The sequence below is a fragment of the Desmodus rotundus genome, chromosome 5 (genome assembly GCF_022682495.2).
Source record: "Desmodus rotundus isolate HL8 chromosome 5, HLdesRot8A.1, whole genome shotgun sequence".
Taxonomy (NCBI): domain Eukaryota; kingdom Metazoa; phylum Chordata; class Mammalia; order Chiroptera; family Phyllostomidae; genus Desmodus; species Desmodus rotundus.
The window spans coordinates 66,067,568-66,090,801 of NC_071391.1; the positions used below are offsets into that span (position 1 = coordinate 66,067,568).

Here is a 23,234-nt window from a genome sequence, read left to right on the forward strand (position 1 = left end):
CGTTTCTTTCTTGTCCAGCTCTTCTATTTTCTTGGGCCTGTTAGAACAATCATGTTTATCTAACATCTCTCTCAGGGATATCTTTGTTTCTATTGTTAAACAAACAAACAAAGAAAGAAATAAACAAAAATTTTTACAGCCAAACTATTTCTAAAAAGAAAGGATTTATTTAGCCAAAGCTAGCCAGAAAAGAGCCAGGTCCTGAGGCATTACATCCAAACCACCAACAGCAGTGCTGGGTGGAAAAGACATGTCTCCCGTGCTCGAATTGATGGGCTCTTCCATACATCGCATTTTCAGGAAGAAAGACCTAAGTGTTTTTGGAGGAATTTATCAGATAAGGGGGAGGGTGGGAAACCTCGAAGTGCAATTCTAGCATAGGTGCACAGTCCTTAGGGAAGAGAGATTTACCACTTTTTTTTAGTTTATTTATTTATTTTTAGAGAGAGGGGAAGGGAAAGAAAGAGCGGGAGAGAAATATCAGTGTGTCATTGCCTCTCAAGTGCCCCCTGCTGGGGACCTGGCCTGCAACACAGGCACGGTGCCCTGACTGGGAATCGAACCAAGACCCTTTGGTTTGCAGGCCCGATTTACCACTTTCGATTGGTTGTGTGCAATAGTCCTGCAAGTTTATTGCATAAGCAGGATGAGGTGATGTCTGGCTACTTCTTTTTAAATAGCCACTTGGGGAGTCCCGGCCAAGATGGAGGCATACATAGAACCCTTTGCTTCCTCGCACAACCAAAAGGAGGATAACAACCAATCTAAAATCAATAAACAACCAGAAGTGCCAGAAAATCAAACTTCACGGAACTCCGACAACCACGGAATTAAAGAAACAATCAAACAGAGCAAGCAGACTGATAAGGTGGCAGATGGAGAGAACCCATGGCAAGGTGGCAGGCTGTGCGGGAGGGGCTGACTTAAAGGGAAACTGAGACTCAGAGCTGGCTGTGGACTATGGCGGTTGCCTTGGTGGGAGAAACTCCCAGTCTCACATGAGAGTTTGTTGGAAACTGGGCTAGAGATGAGCAGGGGAGCTGCATTGTTCCCTCTCTGGACCCTCCCTCATAAGCAGCACCACAGCACAGCAAGGAGGGTTGCCCTACCCAGGTGAATACCTAAGGCCCCTCCCCCTTACAACATAACAGGTGCCCCGAACAAAGAAATATGGCCCAAATGAAAGAACAGAGCAAAACTTCAGAAAGAGAGCTAAGTAATGAGGAGATAGCCAACCTATCTGATGGAGAATTTAAAGCCCTGGTTAATCAAAATGCTCACAGAACTGATTGAACTTGGTCAAAAATGAAAGAACAAATGAAAAATACCCAAAATGAAATAAAGCAAAATATTCTTGGAACCAACAGTGAGAGGAAGGAAACCAGGACTCAAATCAACGATTTGGAACAAAAGGAAGAAATAACATCCAACTGGAACAGAATGAAGAAACAAGAATTCAAAAAAATGAAGAGAGATTGTTGAACCTCTGGGACAACTTGAAATGTTTCAATATCCGAATCGTAGGGGTGCCAGAAGGAGAAGAACAACAGCAAGAAATTGAAAACTTATTTGAAAAAATAATGGAGGAAAACTTCCCCAGTCTGGCAAAGGAAATAGACTTCCAGGGAGTCCAGGAAGCCCAGAGAGTCCCAAAGAAGCTGGACCCAAAGAGGAACACACCCAGGCACATCATCATTAAGTTGCCCAAGATTAAAGACAAAGAGAGAATCTTAAAAGCAGCAAGAGGAAAGGAAAGAGTTACCTACAAAGGAGTGCCCATAAGTCTATCAGCTGATTTCTCCAAAGAAACTTGCAGTCAAAAAGGGGCTGGAAAGAAGTATTTGAAGCCATGAAAGGCAAGGACCTACATCCATGATTACTCTATCCAGCAAAGTTTTCATTTAGAATGGGAGGGCAGATAAAGTGCTTCCCAGATAAGGTCAAGTTAAAGGAGCTCATCATCACCAAGTCATTATTATATGAAATGTTAAAGGGACTTATCTAAGAAAAAGAAGATCAAAAATATGAACAGTAAAATGACAACAAACTCACAACTATCAACAAATGAACCTAAAAAAAAAAAAGAAACAAAAACAATGAGAACAAAAACTAAGCAAACAACTAAACAGGAACAGAATCAGAGAAATGGAGATCACATGGAGAGATTTGGGGGGGGAAGGGAAGAATAGTGGGGGAAAAGTAGAGGGAATAAGAGGCCTAATTGGTAGGCATTGAATAGATGGCGGACGGTCAAAAATGGTATAGGAAACAGAGAACTCAAAGAACTTATATGTACAACCCATGGACATGAACTAAGGGGGAAATGCTGGAGGGTTGGGGGGTGCAGGGAGGAGGGGGGATAAAGGGGGAAAATTGGGGAAACTCTAATAGTATAATCAATAAAATATACTTTAAAAATAAATAAATAAATAAATAGCCACCTGGAAGTCGCTTCAGAGCTCCAACATACATTCAGGAATGTGAGCAGTCTGTTGTCCTACAGCTGCTGATTAGTTTGTAACTCTTGTCCCTTTCTTTCATCTCTGGCTCTCCGTAATTTAATTTAGGACATCTCAGAATTTCCCTCTTGCCACTATTTAATGAACACTTGAAAGATGTTTTAGCCTCATGACAGCACATTCACAAATGGCCTATGTGGATACCTTGCATGTTCTGACAAATTACATTTTATATGAATGATTTTACATGGATTCTTTGCTATAATGTCAATGGGTAACATTTTCTTATTTGGATAGTAAAGTAACACAATATTTGCAAAATTTTCAAAAGTAAAGAAGACGTGTTTTTTCTGCTAAGGAAGTTTCAGTCCACTAGGATAGATAAGATACCCAAACAACTACTGTGAAAGTGACATAAGACACAGATATAAAGAAAATGGGGACAGAAGAGCATTTTTGGCTTCAGGGACTAGAGACGGTTTGAGACAAGGGGTCAGTTAAATTCTACTTTCAAAGAAAAATGAAACTTTAATAACTCCTGATAAGAAGAGGAAACATTCCGGATAGGAGGAATAGTATGGCTGATGATGTAAAACAGGAAGAGCCGTTTGGTGAATAATGAATTAGACAAGCATAAGAATGGTTCTGAATTTTTTTAAGTCTGAGGGTTCCTTAATACCATAAAAAATATTACAACAGTTTCAGTAGCTGCAGACTGAGAAAATACGTTTGTGCATCTGGTTTCTCAAACATGACTACAATAAGTACTATCCTCCTGGGGGTTTATCCCCCAAGTATTAAAAAAAAAACCCAAAACACTGACAATAAATTTATATTGGGGAAAGTGGCAGAAAGTAAATTTAGAGGCATACGTTATGGGCTGTTTAAGCAGCCTTACAGGTCAGGGTAGGCTTTGGAAATTTTGTCTTGATTCTTTTATTTATTTGGTAAAAAAATCTGTTCAGTTCAATGCTTTGTCATTTTTAAACACTGAATTTTTGAATAAATACTTCTTGGTCTCGGCCGCACCACTCGCTTGCAGAAGAAGTTGCAGAAGACTGAAACGGCCCTTCGCCGCGTCTTCCGCCTTCGAAGCACGCCGCACATCTGAGTCAGTGACAACCACTGTATGTGAGACAAAGGATTTTTTTTTCTTTCTCCCCAAATAAAATGAATAAATCAAATTGCCTCCTCTATAGAAGTGATGGTAAAGAAATTAGATTAGACTATTAGGAGTAAAGTTAGGCTTTAATAATACCTTATGAAAGTTTCAGAAAGGATTTGTCTAACATCTTATTCCACTGAAATTATTTTTGCCAATGTTAACAAAATTATGAGCAGATCAAATACATACTGTCAGCCCTTACCCATCTGACATGCCCCTTGAGGCCTTTGATACAAACCATTTCTTGCTGACACTCTTCCTTCGGCATTCATTGCTTCCCTTCCAGGTACACACATTCTCTCAATTTACATATTTTCTGTTTCTTGTATAGATTTATTCTTCCATTTACACCATTGGTTTCTCAGTCTACACAGTGTGAATGAACTTATGCACAGCCTGACTTCAACAACCATTATATTCTGAATATAATACACAGTTTCAGCCCGGACCCTCTCCTGAACTTACTGGACAATGTATTTCAACTGCGTATACATTTCCACTAGGTTGAACTTCCAAGTCAGCATAAACTTATTCCACAAACCTAAAAGCACTTTCTGTATCTTGAAATGGCACCTGAGATAGAATCTGGGGCACATCCCTCAGCTCCCTTTTCTCCGTCACCTCCTGTCCAATGAGTTATCAAATTCTCTCATCTGCACTTATTCACTATATAATTCATTGCACGTGCTACTTCCACCGCTACTGCCCTGACTTACTTTAGGTCCTCATAATTTTTCCCTAGATTTCCGTTGTACCTACTCCTCCCCACACACTGAGCCTGTTACGACAGTTTCACACTGTCCCCATACAATCCTCTATTCTGCCTCCAAAATCACCTTTCAAAAAAAATTATAATTAATTATATTATTCTTTTTTCAGAAAAAAGTTCAGATATTATCATCCAAGGTCCTTGTGTGATTTGATTCCTGAATTTGCAACATTATCACAGGATTCAGTTCCCACAATGCTCTTTGCTCTAGTTTCCTTTCTTTTGCTGCTTTTGGTCTCCCTACCTGGAAAGCCCGTCTCTTCTCCTACATCTTCCCCGGGCTGGTCCCTAATTTGCCTCCAGGCATCTAATCACCTGTTATTTCCCCTAGGAAGATTTCCCCTCGGATAACTCCCCAGACTGAGTGGAAAGGTCGCTTGCTCTCCCATATCACCCGTCCCTTTTCTCAAACACACCACTACTACTCCGAGTTACAATTATGGTCTATTTTTTTAATCTGCCCCACCAGTGTTAAAGAGAGAAACAGCATCTGTCCAATCTTTATGCCTAGTTTCAAGCATAATGCTTCATCCCAAATAGGTGCTTAAAAATTATTTATAGCAATTTAAATTATAGCTTTGATATGAAAAGAACTATGCTTCCTTAGACTATTAAACATGCAGTCTTTGTTCTTATGTTAATATCACCAAATATATGTCAGTGATTACCCTGACTGTGCTAAGCTCTTCTGTGCTACTCAAAGTTCATCCTTTGTGTCAGAAGATGCTGAGATATTTAATGCTCTGCCTTTGTCGTAGATTTACTATTTCAATATATGGCAGTTTCTACAGAAGCAAAATCTATATATTTTATCAGAAATGTGGGAATAGGAGAACCTAGCAGGTCAAACAGGTTACTGTACTCTTTAAAAAAACATTATTTTATTGTTCAATTACAGTTGTGTGCATTTTCCCCCCACCACTCACTCCTCCGCCCTGCCCCAGCCAAACCTCCCTCCCACCCTTGCTTTCACCCTCCCCCTTGGTTTTGTCCATGTGTCCTTTACAGTAGTTCCTGAAAACCCTTCTCCCCACTGTCCCCTCCCCCCTCCCCTCTGGTCATTGTTTAGATTGTTCTTAATTTTTAATAAATTATTTTTTAAAGCATTAACAATTGAACAGCTTGTAACAGTGTTTTTTCAAAAGTTGTCAGGTCAAGTCACATAAAAGGAGAGGGTATTTTTCTTTCAAACTTGTTAAACACAATTAGGGATCATCCATCACTTCTTTATGTGAAGGTTTTCATTTTGATCATCATCTCAAATGTACTGAGTTTACCTGATTGTTATCATCAATGGGAATTCGATCTCAGTGTTCCCGTCTTTGTTTCAGCATAAAGTAATGAATTATATTACAGTTAACTGGGGAAAAATTGCACTTCTGGATCAGGCATATTCAAGTCAATTTAACGTGTTACATTGAGCACAGATAAGCTCCCTAAATGATGGAGTAAATAAAGCTCTGAGTTATATCTCACTCTGTTAAATGGAAAGAGTATACTTTCTGCTATAAATATTGATAATTTCATAAGCTTTAAGTTACTTGAGCAAGATTTGCCTTTTACATTATAATAAAAATGTTTCATAATTTCTAGTCCTTAATAATCCCAGAATGTAAAACAAGCAAAAAAAGGGTAAAGTAAGTGCAAATATGTAAATGTAAGCAAATCTGTTTTCAAAAAAGAACAAATGAATTAACTGTTACATAATTTGGTCAGATTTTAAAACCTACTCAGAGATTAACATATAACAAAGCCCTAGAACTAAAAAAACATAGCATGGTAGGTCAAATATTTCATTTTATAGAATGATTTCCATAGAAAGTTATAACATTGACTAAGAAGGGTACTGAGAATAAAAAATATACCAGTGAAGACAATAATAAAAATGTTAATATTCTAACACATCTGATTAATTAAACCTAACTTGCTATGAGTTTTATGAAATAATAATTTGTTATATATCTCTAATAGCATACGAAATACATTCTGGACACCTCTGACAAACACGCGTTTGCTGGCATATAATGTATATATGAAATGCGAATGCAGTTCCTACTATTCACACAAGGAGGGGACCATCTGGAGTGTATGGAGAGAAGGTGCCCTTTGCTGCCTCCAACCCTGAGATGATTAACAAAATCAGGAAAGAAATGTCTTTTTGCCCTTGAGATCTAAGAAATTAAGTTTTCTTTGGTTTTATTTTTTAAATGGTCACTTGTAGGTGTACTGCAGTGGATTCTTAGGGGGAATAGATGTTGTTGAATAGGTTCATGGAAAGTGGTTGATGTTCCCAAACACTTGTTTTTCTCTATACGTATAATAAAAGATTTTACCCACTCTCATTGTTTCAGCCACACTCAAATACAAATAATTTCTTAACTTATATTTCTAGCTCAAATACGTCTCCATTATTCTAATTCAAATGCCCAACTATTACCTGGATAACCCGGAGGTCTTCAAACATATCCAAAACTTACTATTTTTTTGTAGCCTGTTTCTCCTTTATCATATGAATCCTGTTACTATCATCCATCACTCAAGTAAAATATTGAAAAATCTATTTGCAACTTTCTCCTCTTACCTATATGCAATCAAATCATTTCCCAAATTTCTTTGATTTTATTCTTTAAATATTTCTTTGATGCACTCTGCCCTATCTACTCCCACCTGTTGACATTTATCAGGCCTTTATCATCTCTCATTTGGCCTTTGCCTATAGCTCCCAAATTCTCTCCCTAACTCCAGACTTATTCCCCTGGAATCACCCTCCACGAGACTACCAAGGACCATCCATAATATAAATCATGCTATGTCCCTCTCATTGCTCCTGAATAGACATAAAGATTATCCAGAATGTGACCCCAGCCTATGTCTGGAAACTTTCCTCTCTGCCTCTCCCTCCTTTACGTGCATCAGTACTCAGCTGGTGGTCTTCCCCCAAGAAGGCAGAAAGAGAGTTGGAAAGAGGTGGACAGAAGTCTTTGATCTTTTGTGTTACTTGTTCTTTCCCTGCTGTCTTCCCTCTGCCGTCAATACCAGAGAAAGGCCTAAAAGAGAGGTCGTGAAGGTGTGAAAGACCAGAGCTTTCATACATACGCACACACAGTCTCTGAACATCGTAAGCCAACTGAGAGTTTAAGATGGGGCTGGATTGTTTCAAAGAAACAGAAGTGACCAGAAAACTATGAGATCTACCCAACACATAATTAAGGGAAGTTAAAGAAAGTTAGATATAGCACAATTGAAAGCAGTGGTTTTACAAAATAAAGCCAGTTTATGTTTAAGTCTTAAAAATTAAGGTTCCTCAACAAATGGATTATATAAGGCCTGGGCATTATGTCTTTCTCTCTTAGTGTTGTTCCTGACCTTCCAATTGCCTGGTGTGCTCCCTGTAGCCTTCGCTGTCACTGTGCCTATGAGCTTGTTTCTCCTGTTTACTTGTGACCTTCTTGTAAGGTCAAGGGTGGTGTCTTATCCATCTTTGTAACCCCAGCATTTTAACATAGTGCCCAGTACACAGATGGTTCTCAATAAATGAGTGAGTGATCAATGATGGATTCAATTAGCAAACTACCAGAAGCACTAAATCACAGTGACTAATTTTAATGGTTCCCCAAATCACTGCTTCTTTTTAAGTCTTCAAGATCTATTATTTATTAATATTTCCTGATTTTTAATGTACAATATATTGAAGTTGAAAATATTACTCTACTTACATTTATTTTCAAATGGCTGGGTATTTTCAACATTTTGACACAAGAAATTTTTGTGATCATTTTATTTTTTAATTTGTTTTGTAGGTTTTAGAAACTTACATATTGATGACCAGATAACTCTCATCCAGTATTCCTGGATGAGCTTAATGGTGTTTGGACTAGGGTGGAGGTCCTATAAACATGTCAGTGGGAAGATGCTATATTTTGCACCTGATCTAATACTAAATGAGTAAGTAGTAACTTGACTTTTGTGGTTCATATTATCTCAAGTGTATATGTACGATAATATTGAAAATTACATTTCAATAGATAATCATACATTTAGTGGGCTAAGTAATAGCTCTTCTGAAAGGTTTCTCAGAATTACCTCATATCATTGATATTACCTCATAATAGTTCAGCTTGATTTGACAATATTAATAAAATTATATCATTTTTATCAGTTAATTTGATACTTGGAGAGCTTCCTTTTGTTTCAATATATAGTTGTTTGAAATCCATTTTTTTAAATTCAAGAATGTATCAAGAAATATTCTTAAAGACAAAATTAAATGTTTATTTATCTATGTTTCTAAACTGTGATGATGAAAGAGCAAAACATTAACTTTGGCAAATGTGTATTTAGTACGATTTTCCAACTTTAAAATTTCTTAACCTCAAAAATTCAGTATTGTGAAAAAATTTAGATGTTTAAGATTCCAAATATTGCATTCTTTATGAAAAGTCATTTTCAATAATAAATAAGGTGATTACTAAATCTCATATTCTGGATAAAATTACATAAGCTGGCTGACGTACTCTGTGTGTGTGTTTTTCCTGTTGCTTTTTCTTGTGGGTATTGTGTGTGATGGAAGACAGCGGATGAAGGAATCATCATTCTATTCATTATGCCTCACTATGTGGCAGATTCCACAGGAGTTTGTGAAGCTGCAGGTTAGCCAAGAAGAGTTCCTCTGTATGAAAGTATTGCTGCTTCTTAATACAAGTGAGTACAAGTAATGTAACATGAGATACTTACTTTCTTAATTTTTAGTTCATTAGGAAAGTTTCAACAACTATATGATCATCTGATTAGACACGAGGTACTCATCTTCTCTTGTAACTACAAAGGAGAAACACCTGATGTACTCTCATAGACCTTAGTAAAACTCCTTCATATTTCTCAGGTTTTACCTATCACATAATACAAAAATAACCTGTCCATGCAACCAGTTCCATTTTTTTTGATAAAACATGATTAAATGATTTTTTTATATTCACACATCTAGGTTATTATACACTAATTAATATTGCACAAACACAAACTATGCTTCTTCTACCCCACCCCACAAAGGATTTACTATATAAACTACACACTTTTGTTTGGAACTATTCCCTACGTCAGGTTAGCTAACTGTTTTAACAAATAGCTGCAGACGACAGCAACGTAATACAATAGCGGTGAATCACTCACAGTCATAGTGCAGGGGGATCAAGAAAACCCGGGCCCCTTTCACGCAGGGACTCCCTTTCCTGGCAGCTTGCAGTCTTCCACTGAAACTGACTGGGAGAGGAACACTGGGTGAGAAAAGGTTGGAGGGGAAACCTGGAAGTGTCAGGTGTCATTTCCACCCACTTTCCATGGCCCACCTTAACTGCAAGAGAGGCTGGGAAATGCACCTGAACTGAATAATTAGAAGAAAAAGAATGGTGAACTATAAAACATAACATTGGTCACCAGAAGGTAGGGGCATTTTCTTTTTTTCTTTTCTTTTTTTTTTTTTTTTTTTGCACACAAAGAACACATGGATCTCAGTCTCAGTGGGTCACCAAGAGTCTGGGTGGGAAAATTTTTTTAAATGCTTTACCTTTTTTTACCCTCTTCTTTGTCCTTTCCAAGCACAGGTAAGCTCAGCCCTTGAATGTCTGGATTAATCTTTCCTTCATTCATAGTGATCTGGAAGAGAACAACAGAGAGCTAAGATCTTAGGTAGAAGGTGAGCCAAGCAAGGCTCTTTCTCAGAAATATCTCTGCAGGGACTTCTCTCTAGTGGCACAAATATCAAATGGTGGGCAGTGGGGATTGCACATCAGGAGGAAGAGCAGAAAAGCTCAACCCATAAAAAGGAAGTTTTCCTCATGAAATCGCCCCAAAGACAGGGCCAATTTAGGATCCACAGCCTTATTTCCCCCTTGCAAACCGTATTTGGAGTAAAGATCTTCAAGCTTTATTTGACGGAGTGCATAGAGTGGACTAAGAGTATTGATATGAGACTGGCCAAGAGAGTCAAATTGCATAATTTACTATTACAGCAGCAGTTAACTTCTGCCCTTCCTTCTTGACAGTAATGAGCCTGATAGCAGTCCTTTATCTCCCAAATTAGAAAGCTACAATGAATAATACAATGTGGAAAAAATAAATGCATTGAATGTTAGTCAAGTCGTACTAGTATGTGTTAGAATATCATATACAATAATAAAAATATCACAAATCAATGGATATAGAACAAAAATTATTGGGAAAATAGCCATGTATTTTAGAAAAATTCATTGGGATATTTAGCTAAAATTATATTATAAAATAAATACCAGATAATCGGGTTAAATGTGAATGCTTATATTGTTAAAAACAAATCAAAAGTAATAAAAATAATTTTGAAATCTCAAATAAGGAATATCATTTTAAAAACAAAAACAATGAGAAAGTTGACAAAAGAAGTTTGATGATTGGATACACAAGAATTTAAGCCTTTCATTTGCCATTAAAAACTAAAATATAGTTCTCCAGGAAAATATGGCAGGTTGAACACACACATTCTTCCATTGATCCCTCTAAAACTACACTAAAATATTAGTAATGGGATTTTTAAAAATAAAAATGAAAAGAATAAGAGAGGGATCAAAAGCAATCAAATTTTGTACACCAGCAAGCAGAACCAATTTAGCATATCTAAGAAGGTTGGGTTCTAAGCCAGAAATAAGAAAATCCAGAAAACACCTTTATTTGCATCACTGAACCTTTGGCATGTTCTTCAGTTGGTGACAATGTCTTTTTTTTGAAAGAGTGAAGGTAAAAAGAGTGAAGAGTTAAAAACAGATGTTCTGTTGAAAGTCTGTTTCCAAATATAACCCAATCATGCCTATTGTTTCTCTCTAACTCAGAAAGAGATTGTAAATTTATTCCCTGAAGAGGATATAACAGATGAAAACTGTACTGGTGAATCACAGGTACTGTTGAGGGTGAGGGTTTCTATACTGAAAACAGATTAAGGTTATATACCACATATTGAGACAGCATACTTTTGCCTGTCTCCCAGAACATGGCCTTCCAAACTTATAACCTCCAGGTGGGAGAATGAAAGGCTCTTTTTTTTTTTGCAGAATCTTTTTAGTCAGAAAGAAAAAGAACGAAACATGTTAATAGCAGGAATTTTTCTTTGAAATAACTCAATCACATTGCTCTACACGAGAATTCACAGTCCCAGTGCATAAGCAATGCTCATTCAAACATAACTATCAGTCAGCGTTTTAGTTTTTCACTTTTGACTGTAAATAAACAACCAAATCATCTGAGGGACTTTTGACATCAAAGAAAAAAATAAAACAGGAAGAAAAAAGAACTTGGAGAAAAGAGAAAGGAAAAACTGGGGAGTGAGACAGACTGTACAACCCTGGGTTCCAGTGCAGGAAAAGAAAGCCACAAAACCTCTGGCTGTAACATCCATGGGGGTTGCAGTGGCAGGAGAAATCCCCAGCCTCACAGGAGAGTTTGTTGCAGAGACCCGCAGATCCTAGAATGTACAAAAACCCACCCACTCGGGAATCAGCACCAGAAGGGCACAATTTGCTTGTTGGTAGCAGGCAAAGTGACTGAAAGTGGGGTGAGAGCTGAGCAAGTAGAATTGTTCCCTCTCTGACCCCTCCCCCACAAACAGTGTCACAAGGCAGTGATGTGGGTAGCCTTATCCTGGTTAATGACTAAGGCTCTGCCCCTTACAACGTAACACGAGTGCCCAGACAAATAAATATGGCCCAAATGAAAGAACAGATCAAAACTCCAGAAAAAGAACTGAACAACAAGGAGCTAGCCAACCTATCAGATGCAGAGTTCAAAGCACTGGTAATCAGGATGCTCACTGAAATGATTAACTATGGGTCACAAAATAGAGGAAAAAGTGAAGGCTATACAAAATGCAATAAAGAAAAATATACAGGAAAGTAACAGTGAAGGGAAGGAAACCGGGACTCAAATCAACAATTTGGAGTAGAAGGAGGAAATAATATTCAACTGGAACAGAATGAAGAAACAAGAATTCAAAAAAATGAGGAAAGACTTGGGAACCTCCAGGACAACTTTAAATGTTCCAATATCTGAATCATAAGGGTGCCAGAAGGAGAAGAAGAAGAGCAAGAAATTCAAAACTTATTTGAACAAATAATAAAGGAGAACTTCTCCAATCTGGCAAAGGAAATAGAATTCCAGGAAGTTCAGGAAGCTCAGAGAGTCCCCAAAATTTTGGATACATGGAAGCACACACCAAGGCACATCATCATTAAGTTACCCAAGGCTAAAAATAAGGAAAGAATCTCAAAAGCAGCAAGAGAAAAGGACACAGTTACCTACAAAGGAGTTCCCATAAGACTATCATCTGATTTATCAAAAGAAACCTTGCAGGCAAGAAGGGACTGGAAAGATGTATTCAAAGTCATGAAAAGCAAGGACCTACATCCAAGATTACTGTATCCAGCAAAACTATTATTTAGAATGGAAGAGCAGATAAAGTGCTTCCCAGATAAGATAAAAGAGTCCATCATCACCAAGCTCTTATATAAATGTTAGAGGGACTTATCTAAGAAAAAGAAGACAATTAAAACTATGAACAGTAAAATGACAACAAATTCATAACTGTCAATAAGTGAACCTAAAAAACAAAAACAAAAACAAAGTACGCAAACAACTAGAACAGGAACAGAATCACAGAAATGGAGGTCTCATGGAAGGTTTTCAGCAGGGAGGGGTGGGGAGAAGAAAGAGGGAAAAGGTTCAGGTGTTACAGAACGGACCTGTGGATGGGGGGAACAATATACTATTACTGAATGGATGCCCCCTTCTCCCGGAGTCCCCCTGTACTAGGTTTGCCTTGCCTGCTGCCAGGGAATTACAGCTCTCAATATCAGAGATTGATGAAAAGGAAAGGAAGTATTTATTCAAAAGTTATACAAACTTAAGAGCAATGACTTAATGTCTTCATTGAGATCACAAAATCCCTTAGAATACCCACAAGTGCACACAGTCCTTCCTTCCCCATCTGCCCAGTCCAGGGCACCATATCTCAGGAAAAGAAATAGAAGTCCGTGGCTCAGTTAGCCCCTTGGTTCCCAGCAATCTGCACTCAGCTGGCCAGCCTCCCTTGGTTCCCAGCACCATCAACTATGTCACCACCGTGATCTCCAGTTAATCCAAAACCATGTGGCACCTTCTCATGGCCCACCAGCAAGTGTCCTTTCACCCCTTTTCTTCCCAGCAAGGTCTCTCCTGCTTCCTAAGCCATGTGACAAAAGGGAGCACCCAAAGCCACATGGTCCCAACATGGCATGACTCCTCCCACAATCAACCACACCCGGCAGCATTCCTGTATTCTTCCAGCTTTACTGGGCTGCTGTAGTAAGTCCAGGCAGGCGTGGCCCCATGGTGTGGAGCCAATCATCTCCAAGCTCTCAAGCAGGCACTGTAACCAGGGGTAGTTGCTTCCCAGTTACATCTTGGGTGGAAGTCACTCCCATCTCCCTGGCTCAAAGCTTGGCCACAGCTATTTAAATATCCATGAAACTGGTTAAAAATTATAGATATGTTAAATGACCGTGCCTGAGGTTAGTCGCAACACTGTTGCTATGCAGAATAGCTCTCAGTGGCCCTGCTCCATGTGTCCCATCCCCCAGTTCAGACTTGTGGGGGTGAGGATATCCTATATTATTAATATTTCCTGGACACCCTGAGTTCTGGACCCCATTAAAAATCCCTATTTGAGGTCCTCCTGGCTGCACTCTGTTACACAGGGAATAAGAAGCATAAATGGTAGGTACAAAATAGATAGGGGGAGGTTAATAATAGTACAGGAAATGGAGGAGCCAAAGAACTTATATGTATGACCCATGGACATGAACTAAGGGTGGGGAATGCCAGTGAGGGGGGGGTGCAGGGCAGAGGGGAATAAATGGGAGGAAAAAATGGGACAACTGTAATAGCATAATCAATAAAATATACTTAATAAAATAATAGTTTTTTTTCTCATATCAGGAAGAAGGAGTTACAGAATTTAATGAAGCAATGTTAAAATGACAACAAAAAAGATAAATTATCCAGGACTAATCTTAATGAGAAATACTTGGGATTTATATGAAATTGTCTATAGATTTAGAAGTGTCTATAGATTTAGATAGAAGTATCTAACTCTATAGACAATTGTATAAGAGTTTATTTGAGACAAACTGATGACAATTGCCAGGAAGCAAATATCAAATGCTTCAGAGATTGACAGTTTTCAGTTTCTTTTTTTTATTGTTTCTATTTTGTTTTTCTTTTTTTAAACTTTTTTAAAATTGTTGTTCAAGTACAGTTGTCTCCATTTCCCCCACCACCACCACTCCCCACCACCACCCCAGCCATCCCCACTTCCCACTCTTGATCCTACCCCCCTTTGGTTTTGTCCATGTGTCCTTTATACATGTTCCTGAAAACCCTTCCCCCTGTCCCCCCATTATCCCCTCAGTTTCTTTTATGCATTTTGAATTAACGAGGGAGGTAAGGAAGATTACGTGAAGGTGGGAGAACGCAAGACAGGGACTGGATTACCGGAGGAGCTTATATGCACTCTAGAGGGTGGTCACACCTTCCAGGCGGCCTGGAAAAGATTACTTCTGGTATTTCAAAGGTGTGTTAACCGAGTTATACAAGAACAATGGCTTAAAAATCTTTTACTAAGGAAGTTACAGGCCTGGTCATGACTACTTACTATGTACGATCTTCCCAGTGAGGAATTTATTTTCAGATCACCCTGTAAGGTTACTTTCTGATACATTATTATAGCACCCCTTTTTCATTCATAGAAGGCAAGACTTTACAGAGAAATCCAAGTATTTGTTAAAAAGAAAGAAAGAAAAAAGATTACATGCTGTTGCAAACTAAATCAAACCACGTATTTGAGAGAAGATTGTAGAATAAGGTCAAGTGCTCTTATAAGCAAATTTTAATTTAAATGTAGAATACATTGACACAGCTCTAAATCAGCAAACTGAAATGTTCTTTATCTTACCTACTTGTTACCATATTCTTCCAGTGAACTAGAAATTAATGTCCTAACACTATCAATAACAATATTTCTTATTTAAGATTTGTATCTAGAGTTACATATCAAAAGAAGTCATCATACAGCTCAACAATTTATTATAAACTGCTTGTGTCATCATTTTAAACATAATGGACACCTCTAATTGTCTTTTTACAGTTCCTTTGGAAGGACTAAGAAGTCAAAGCCAGTTTGAAGAAATGAGATCAAGCTACATTAGAGAGCTCATCAAGGCAATTGGTTTGAGGCAGAAAGGAGTGGTCGCTAGTTCACAGCGTTTCTACCAACTTACAAAGTTTCTTGATAACTTGCATGATGTGAGTATTTTGTTTTCTAGAATATCAGTGATTATTTTCTGAGTTTTGATCACTTTTTAAATATTAAATCTAAATTTTACTTCATATGGTTTCCTGAAGTTTATAGTTGTAGTTATATTTTAAAACAGTATTTGCATTATATCGCTCAGAATTTATATTTCGCTTTTTTCATTTTTTATATAATCACTGAAATATCCTTTTACTAGTATTTGTATAATTTGGGAGTAATCTAATGGTTAATAGAAATTATGACACATTCTCCTGAATATGTTCTAAAATATTTTTACCTTAAGTTAGACAAAATTTATATGTAAAAGCAAAAGTACAGATAATGGGGGAAAAAAGGGGAAGGGTCGTCAAGGAACATGTATTAAGGACACATAGACCACGCCAAAGTTAGGGAAGGAATGAGTGTGAGAGGTGGGTGTGGGGGGGGGGCAGGGGAAAGTGATGGTGGGAAAATGGAGACAACTGTGCTTGAACAGCAATAAAAAAAATGCAAAAAAATAAATAAATAAAACCATGAAAAAAAAAGTATAGATGTAGAAAATAACACCCTCATAGCATTTTGGATGGAAACGTAAGTTAACAATTGAGGAAGCAGAAACTTTCTTCTATCCTTCACAATTCTTTTGGCTGCTCTAATAGTTGAATATACATGAGACAGATGAATGAGAGAAAATAACTAAATTTAATGATATATGTACATACGGGAACCCACACACATGAAAATTGTCAGAGGCACTACATACTTGAGATATTCGGAGACTGGAAGTTAAAATTCGATATATATGGCATTCTGGGCCAAGATGAGGTAAGGTGCCTTGGGCTTTACAGGGAAAAAAGGTGACTGAGTGGCAGTAAGAAGAGCAGATATGCAGTAATTAGTAGTTTTCCCTACCGTATAAGTAGATCAAAAAATTATATCTGATCATTTCTTATTATGGGCAAGGCTACTACGAATTTAAATTCTTCTAAGTAGTTAAAAGGTGAAGAGGGCAGAAGCTTCTCCTGAATCTGCAAGGTCTCCCAGTTGCCTTTAGCCCAAAATGCTCCACATACCGTGGAGGCACATCTTGGGTGCCTCGATCTGAACCCCTACACAATACTAGTAAACAATCTGGCGGAATGTAGCAAAATTTTTAATTTGCATGCTTTCAAATTTCTGCTTTCTAGGAGTTATCTTAAATAAGTTATTAGGCAAATATTTAAGATGTATATGTGAGGAAATTCACTGTAGCATTACTTATAAAAGAAAAAAACTAGAAATCCCCAACACTGGAACTGGATTACTAAAACAAGATTTATATGGTTAGCCAAGACATATTAAATACAAGCTTTTCTTGCTGTTATAGTCATAAGCCACACTGACTGTTAGCCGAGGCATAAAAGAAGCGACCCATTCAGCAGGTCATATTTAAGACCTTACCCCTGAATAGAAACAGACACCCAAGGGTTACTGGCCACTTAGCTAAAGTGCATAAATAAAATAAACAACAACAAACTTAAACTTGTGTTTAAAGGAAGAAACACCAGTGCAGAGAACAGAAGAAAGCTTTAAAAAATTAAGATATTCAGGGAAATAAGAATGATATTGTGTCCATGAAACAAGAATAAAAAATATTTTAAGAAAGAACAATGAGCAAAAACATACTTTTGGATAATTAAATATAGAAGGCCAGGTATTAAAAATTTTAAAGAAGGGCTGAAATAGAAATTTCAGGGAACTCCCAGAAAAACATAAAAACTAAAGATATGAAAAATTACAGAGATGAAATGGCAAATTTAGGGGATTAATCCAAGGAATTCTATTATCCAATTAACAGGAATTTTCAGAAGAAAGAATAGGTAAAATCAAGTGGAGGAAATTAGGTAAAAATCATAAAGGAAGAGTTGCTGAAACGGAAGGATATGAGTTATCTAAATGTCAGGGCCCACTGGTCAGGCACAGCACCATTGAAACAGGGCATATTATTATATGATTTCGGCCCACCAGGAATAGCGACTTTACTAAAATATACCAATGAGAAAAGAAACAAGTCATATACATTTTTAGGATCTAGAAAGATGTTGGATTTCTCAACTGCAATGCAGGAAATCAGAAAACAATGGCACAAGGCCTTTCGAATTTTAAGGGAAAAGAAAATCTTCAAAGAATCTTATACCTAGCTGAACTATCAAACAAGTACGATAGCACCATAAAGGTATTTTCACACATTCAAGGTCTCCTATTGCTTACCTCAAATACATTGTTTCTCCAGGACATCGGCAAGGTGTCTTACAACAAAGCACTGAGGGTAAGGCAAAGAATTAGAAGACTTAGTCCAAGAGAAATGCAAAGGGATAGCCCAGCTAAGTAATCTGTGCTAAGTAATCATTAGTCTAGATTGGAATAATAATGCGTAGGGTTTTAGGATCCAGTACCTGGAGAAAGAGAGAACTGAGGGGTTACTAGTATGTGTGAATATATTGACATGAGTTTTACAATTCTGTCAGAGAATTTGACTATGGCTTTGTGATGTGATAAATACGGAGAAAATGAAGCAAGTGGAAACACAAGATGATTAGCCGCAGCAACATAAAAATAAATCGTATAAGAAAGAAAATGTAATACAGAAGTAAACAATAAAAATCTTTATAATATAAATGCTAGATATTGATTTAGCCAAAAATTGAGATACATCTTCAAATAGAATGGAGAGTAAAGAAAGTAAGAGGGGGGTGTGTAGTATAAGAGAACTAAATCCTCATTTTTCATATAGAAACTCAATATCGAATTTGGAAAACAAACTTTATTAGAAATATAGAGATAGAATGTAAAGGCATAAGCTGAAACAGTTGAGAGTGATTGGTTCCTTCTAGGGAGCTGGAATGTGGACGGGAAGAAGTGCACTAGGAGACGGCTGGGCTCTGTGGTGTCTGCTGTGTTTGTTATTGTTTGCTGGTTTTGTTTTTTCCAGTCTTACTGAAAAATAACGGACATACATCACTATATAAGCTTAAGGTGTACAGCACCATGGTTTGACTTACATACATCGTGAAATGATTACCACAATAAGTTTGGTTTTATATACCATATATGTATGACAGGTGTATATGACAGATATATATGGAAAAAACATTCCTCCTTGTGAGGAGAACTCTTAGGAGCTAGTTACTATCTTAACTTTCCTATATATCACACAGCATTGTTAACTATAGTCATCACGTTATACATAACACTCCTAGTATTTATCCTACAAAAGAAAGTTTGTACCTTTCTACCACCTTTCTCCAATTTCCCCCACTATCTCCCTACCCTGATAACCAGAAATCTGATATTTTTTTCTCTGAGTTTGGTGGGTTCTTTTCTTTATTAGATTCCACATATAAGTGAGATCATACAGTATATGTCTTTTTCTGATTTATATCACTTAGCATAATACCTTTAAGGTTCATTCATGTTGTTACAAATAGTAGGATTTCCTCATTTTTATGGCTGAATAATAATGTTCCCACGTGTATGTTATATACACATCACACCATCTGTAGCCATTCATCCACTGATGGACACTCAGGTTGTTTCCATGTCTTGGCTATTGTAAGTAATGCCGCTGTGATCATGGGGCTGCAGATATCTTTTCGAGTTAGTGTTTTTGTTTCCTTTGGATATATTCCCAGAAGTAGAATTATTGAGTCCTATGGTAGTTCTACTTCTAGTTTTCTGAGGAACCTTCATACTATTTTCCACAGAGGCTGTACCAATTTGCCATCCCACCAACAGTGCACAAGGGTTCTCTTTTCCCTACGTCCATCCCAGCATTTGTTAGCTGTTATCTTTTTAACCATGGCCATTCTAACAGGCTTAAGGTGATACCTCCTTGTGGTTTACATTTACATTTCCTTAATGACATCTTTTTATGTACCTGTTGGCCATTTGTATATATCTTCTTTGTAAAAATGTCTATTCAGGTCTTTTACTCAATTTTAATTGGATAATTTGGGGTGTTTTGTTTTGCTGTTGAGTTATATGAGTTCTTTATGTATTTTGGATAATAATCTTTTACCAGTTATGTGGTTTGCAAATATTTTTTCCCATTCCTTTGACTGTGTTTTCACTTTGTTGACTTCTTTTGTGCAGAAGCTTTTTAGTTTGATGTAGTCCCACTTTTTTTGTTTGTTTTGTTTTGTTGCTTGTGCTTTAAGTGTGATTTTCAAAGAATCATTACTGAGACTCATGTCAAGGAACTTTTTCCCTATGGGTTTCTCTAGTTTTCTACTAAGAGTTTCATGCTTTCAGGTCCTACATTTAAGTCTTTAATTAATTTAAATTTAATTTCTCTGAGTGGTGTAAGATAGGGGTCAAGATCCATTCTCTTACGTGTGACTATCCAGTTTTCCCAGCTCCATTTATTGAACAGACTGTCTTTTCTCCATTGAGTATTCTTGGGCCCTTGTCAAATATTAGTTGATTGTAAATGCTTGGGTTTATTTCTGGGCTTTTGATTTTGTTCCATTGGTCTGTTTTTATGCCATTACCACACTGATTGATTAGTATGACTCTATTGTGTTCGCCTGAAGTCAGGAAGTGTAATGTCTCCTGCTTTGTTTTCTTTCTCATGATTTCTTTGGCTATTTGGGGTCTTTGTAGTCTTCCCTTTGCTTCAATTTTTTGGAAGTGTTTAAGAAGTATCGCTGTTAATCCTTCTTCAAATGTTTGGTAAAATTCACAGCGAAGCCATCTAATCCTGGGCTTTTCTTAATTGGGGGATTTTTGATTACTGATTCAATAGGATTACTAGTAACTATTAGTCTGTTCAGATTTTCTAGTTCTTCCTGATTCAGTTTTGGTAGTTGTAAGTTTCTACGAATTTCTCCATTTCCTCCAGGTTGTCCAGTTTCTTGGTGTATAGTTGGTTGCTGTTGGGGTTTTTTTGTTGTTATAAATTTTTCAATACTATTTGACTTTAAAATATGTACACAAATTACATTGACAAATAAAAATTAGATTAAAATACATTATGTGGGGTTGTTTTTATTGATATAGGAAGAGTCAATACAATGTAATATAAAAAAGCTACATTAACAAATAGACTTTATAAACTATAATTGCAGTTTTGAAAATATTTATGCATTCGTGCACTATATATACACACATACACACATAAATACATACCTGGGTGTGTCTGTGTACATGTGTAAAAACAAAAAACCTGAAAGAAACACACTAGAATGTTCAGGTTCGTTATCCTGTGGCATTATGAAGTACTTTCATTAAAAAAAAACCTTTTTGTACTGTCACCACATTTCATTATATGTAATATTTTATATATTCTAGGCAGTGAAGGGAGTTATTTTCATTTTGGTAAGAAGAAAACATCTTGGCAAGTATTTATATTGTTAGAAAAATAAGTTGCCATGTTTGAACAGCTTATGAATGTATTGCTTTTATTACATGTTTCTTATCTGTTTGTTAAACCAACAGCTTGTCAAACAACTTCACCTGTACTGCTTGAATACATTTCTCCAGTCCCGGGCCCTGAGCGTGGAATTTCCAGAAATGATGTCTGAAGTTATCGCTGCACAACTACCCAAAATCTTGGCAGGGATGGTGAAGCATCTTCTCTTTCATAAAAAGTGATGCCATTTTTCCTTTTAAGAATTAAATTTTGTGGTATGTCTGTTTGTGTTTGGGTTAGGGTTATGAGGTCTCAAATTCTTGCAATGTTCTTCTTAAAGCCTTACATTCATATCATATCAAACTGTATAAGTTTCAGAGAAAATTCTGAGATTTTAATTGTTTTCCTTTATACAGTATAATTAGAATTTTTAAGTGTTTTTGTAGACCCATATTTCCTTTAAGAGTTCACAAGAATGAAAAAGTACTAAAATGGATGGTTCAAGTAAACTTAATTTTATCCGTATTATTTCAAACCACTTAGGTGAAGATTTTAAACTTTTACATCTAAGAAAATTACATTAGAGAGAAAAATATCTTACACATAATACTAAAAAGCTGTTACATATGTTCCTTCGAGGCAGCTCGCTTTGTCTCCTTGATTACTTTTACAAAAATGGACCTTTGAAATGGTATGCAGAATTTTGTCTACATGAGTGTATTTACATTTTTGTTAGAAGGAAATTTATAACCTTTATCAGATTTTCAAGAGTTTTTAAATGCAAAAAAATACTGAGAAGGGAAAAAGATTTAAAATTTTGAAATAAATCGATGTTCCTCAAATTGGGAAAAGAACCTTACATGTCAGACTCTTTCCCAGACTGGAAACATGAAGTTTAAAGAAGTTACTAAGTAGAGCCATATTACGATGACAACAGTATTGTGGGTTTTGTAGTTTTTTACTAACCTTTTTTGAGAGTTGTCCTTTAATAAGGTATTATGAATCGAAATAGGAATTCAGAAGAATCAGTGGCCTAATACCCCTCCTTATTTGGAGGCATGTGGAAAGTCACTTAACTTTACTGATTCTCAATTTCCTCACCTTTACCACTGATGTTATAAAAGCTTTTCTGCAAAATATTCCTCAGATCAGAGCTTCTTATTACCACCATCTTCTCAAATCAAAGAAGCAAAAAAGGGAGGGAGGGAGGGAAGGGAAAAAAACAGAGAAGCATTATTCTCTTTTTCTACTCAGCGAAGCCTAATAGACTAATCACAGGTTGAAACTTTCTGAGTGCCTTTGATCTAATTCTAAGAGAGATACTTCAGGGAATACTAGATACTGTCTTAAAGTAATGCAACCAATTATAATACCTAGAAAACACAATTCACATTGTCATATGAACTGAAAATATTCTTTTAGAAGACAGACAAGTGTCTCTCCTGAAGTGAGTTACTGGAGATCTATTTTTTTAAAGGAGATATATATACAGAAAGAACCAAGTTCATAGCACTGGTAATGTTCGATTGAAACTGATCATTGTTTGTTATTCTAGATGAAGTAATTTATACTAATATTAGGCATATGTATGTGCCTATTACAGATCATATATATGATACGTATATAGTTTTTAACAGCTCAGAGAAACTAGTAGGCCCAGTTCTTTTTCTAATTTTTTTTAAAGTTAGACATTACCTTACAAGTAAAATATACCATCTTATGCAAATTAATACATAGCTGTTAATGAGAATTTCAAAACAACTTTGAAAGCAATGTAGAAAACACTGAAGTTTGATTTCTTAATACACTTTTAATTACCCTTTCTCTTCAATTGATAAATACTTGCAGTTTACCAAAGGACAATAACATAGAATAATTTTAATGAATACTAGTGTGAACCCTATGAGTAAAGTGGTTTCTTTTCATGTGATCAAAAAAGTTGGCATAGTTACCATAATTGTTTCTTACCAATAATTTCTTCAGTTTATAGAAAGAAAGAAAGAAAGAAAGAAAGAAAGAAAGAAAGAAAGAAAGAAAGGGTTAGCTATGAGTATCTATATATAGTGAATTGTCATAAGGTATTTGAAGTGGGTATTGAAACCAGC

General features: G+C 36.5%; 1 protein-coding gene across 2 annotated transcripts in view; it reads left to right on the forward strand.

Annotated features, from left to right (window-relative positions):
• The window catches only part of PGR (progesterone receptor), a 94,376-nt gene extending 72,067 nt beyond the window's left edge, over positions 1–22,309 (forward strand). For both annotated transcript variants that reach the window (XM_053925753.1, XM_053925754.1), the window contains 4 exons: positions 8,194–8,338; positions 8,964–9,094; positions 15,594–15,751; positions 21,216–22,309. In XM_053925753.1, the coding sequence (XP_053781728.1) occupies positions 8,194–8,338; positions 8,964–9,094; positions 15,594–15,751; positions 21,216–21,371 (590 nt within the window). In that variant the 3' untranslated portion in view covers positions 21,372–22,309. The remainder of the gene's footprint in view (positions 1–8,193; positions 8,339–8,963; positions 9,095–15,593; positions 15,752–21,215) is intronic.
• The last annotated feature ends 925 nt before the right edge of the window (positions 22,310–23,234 follow it).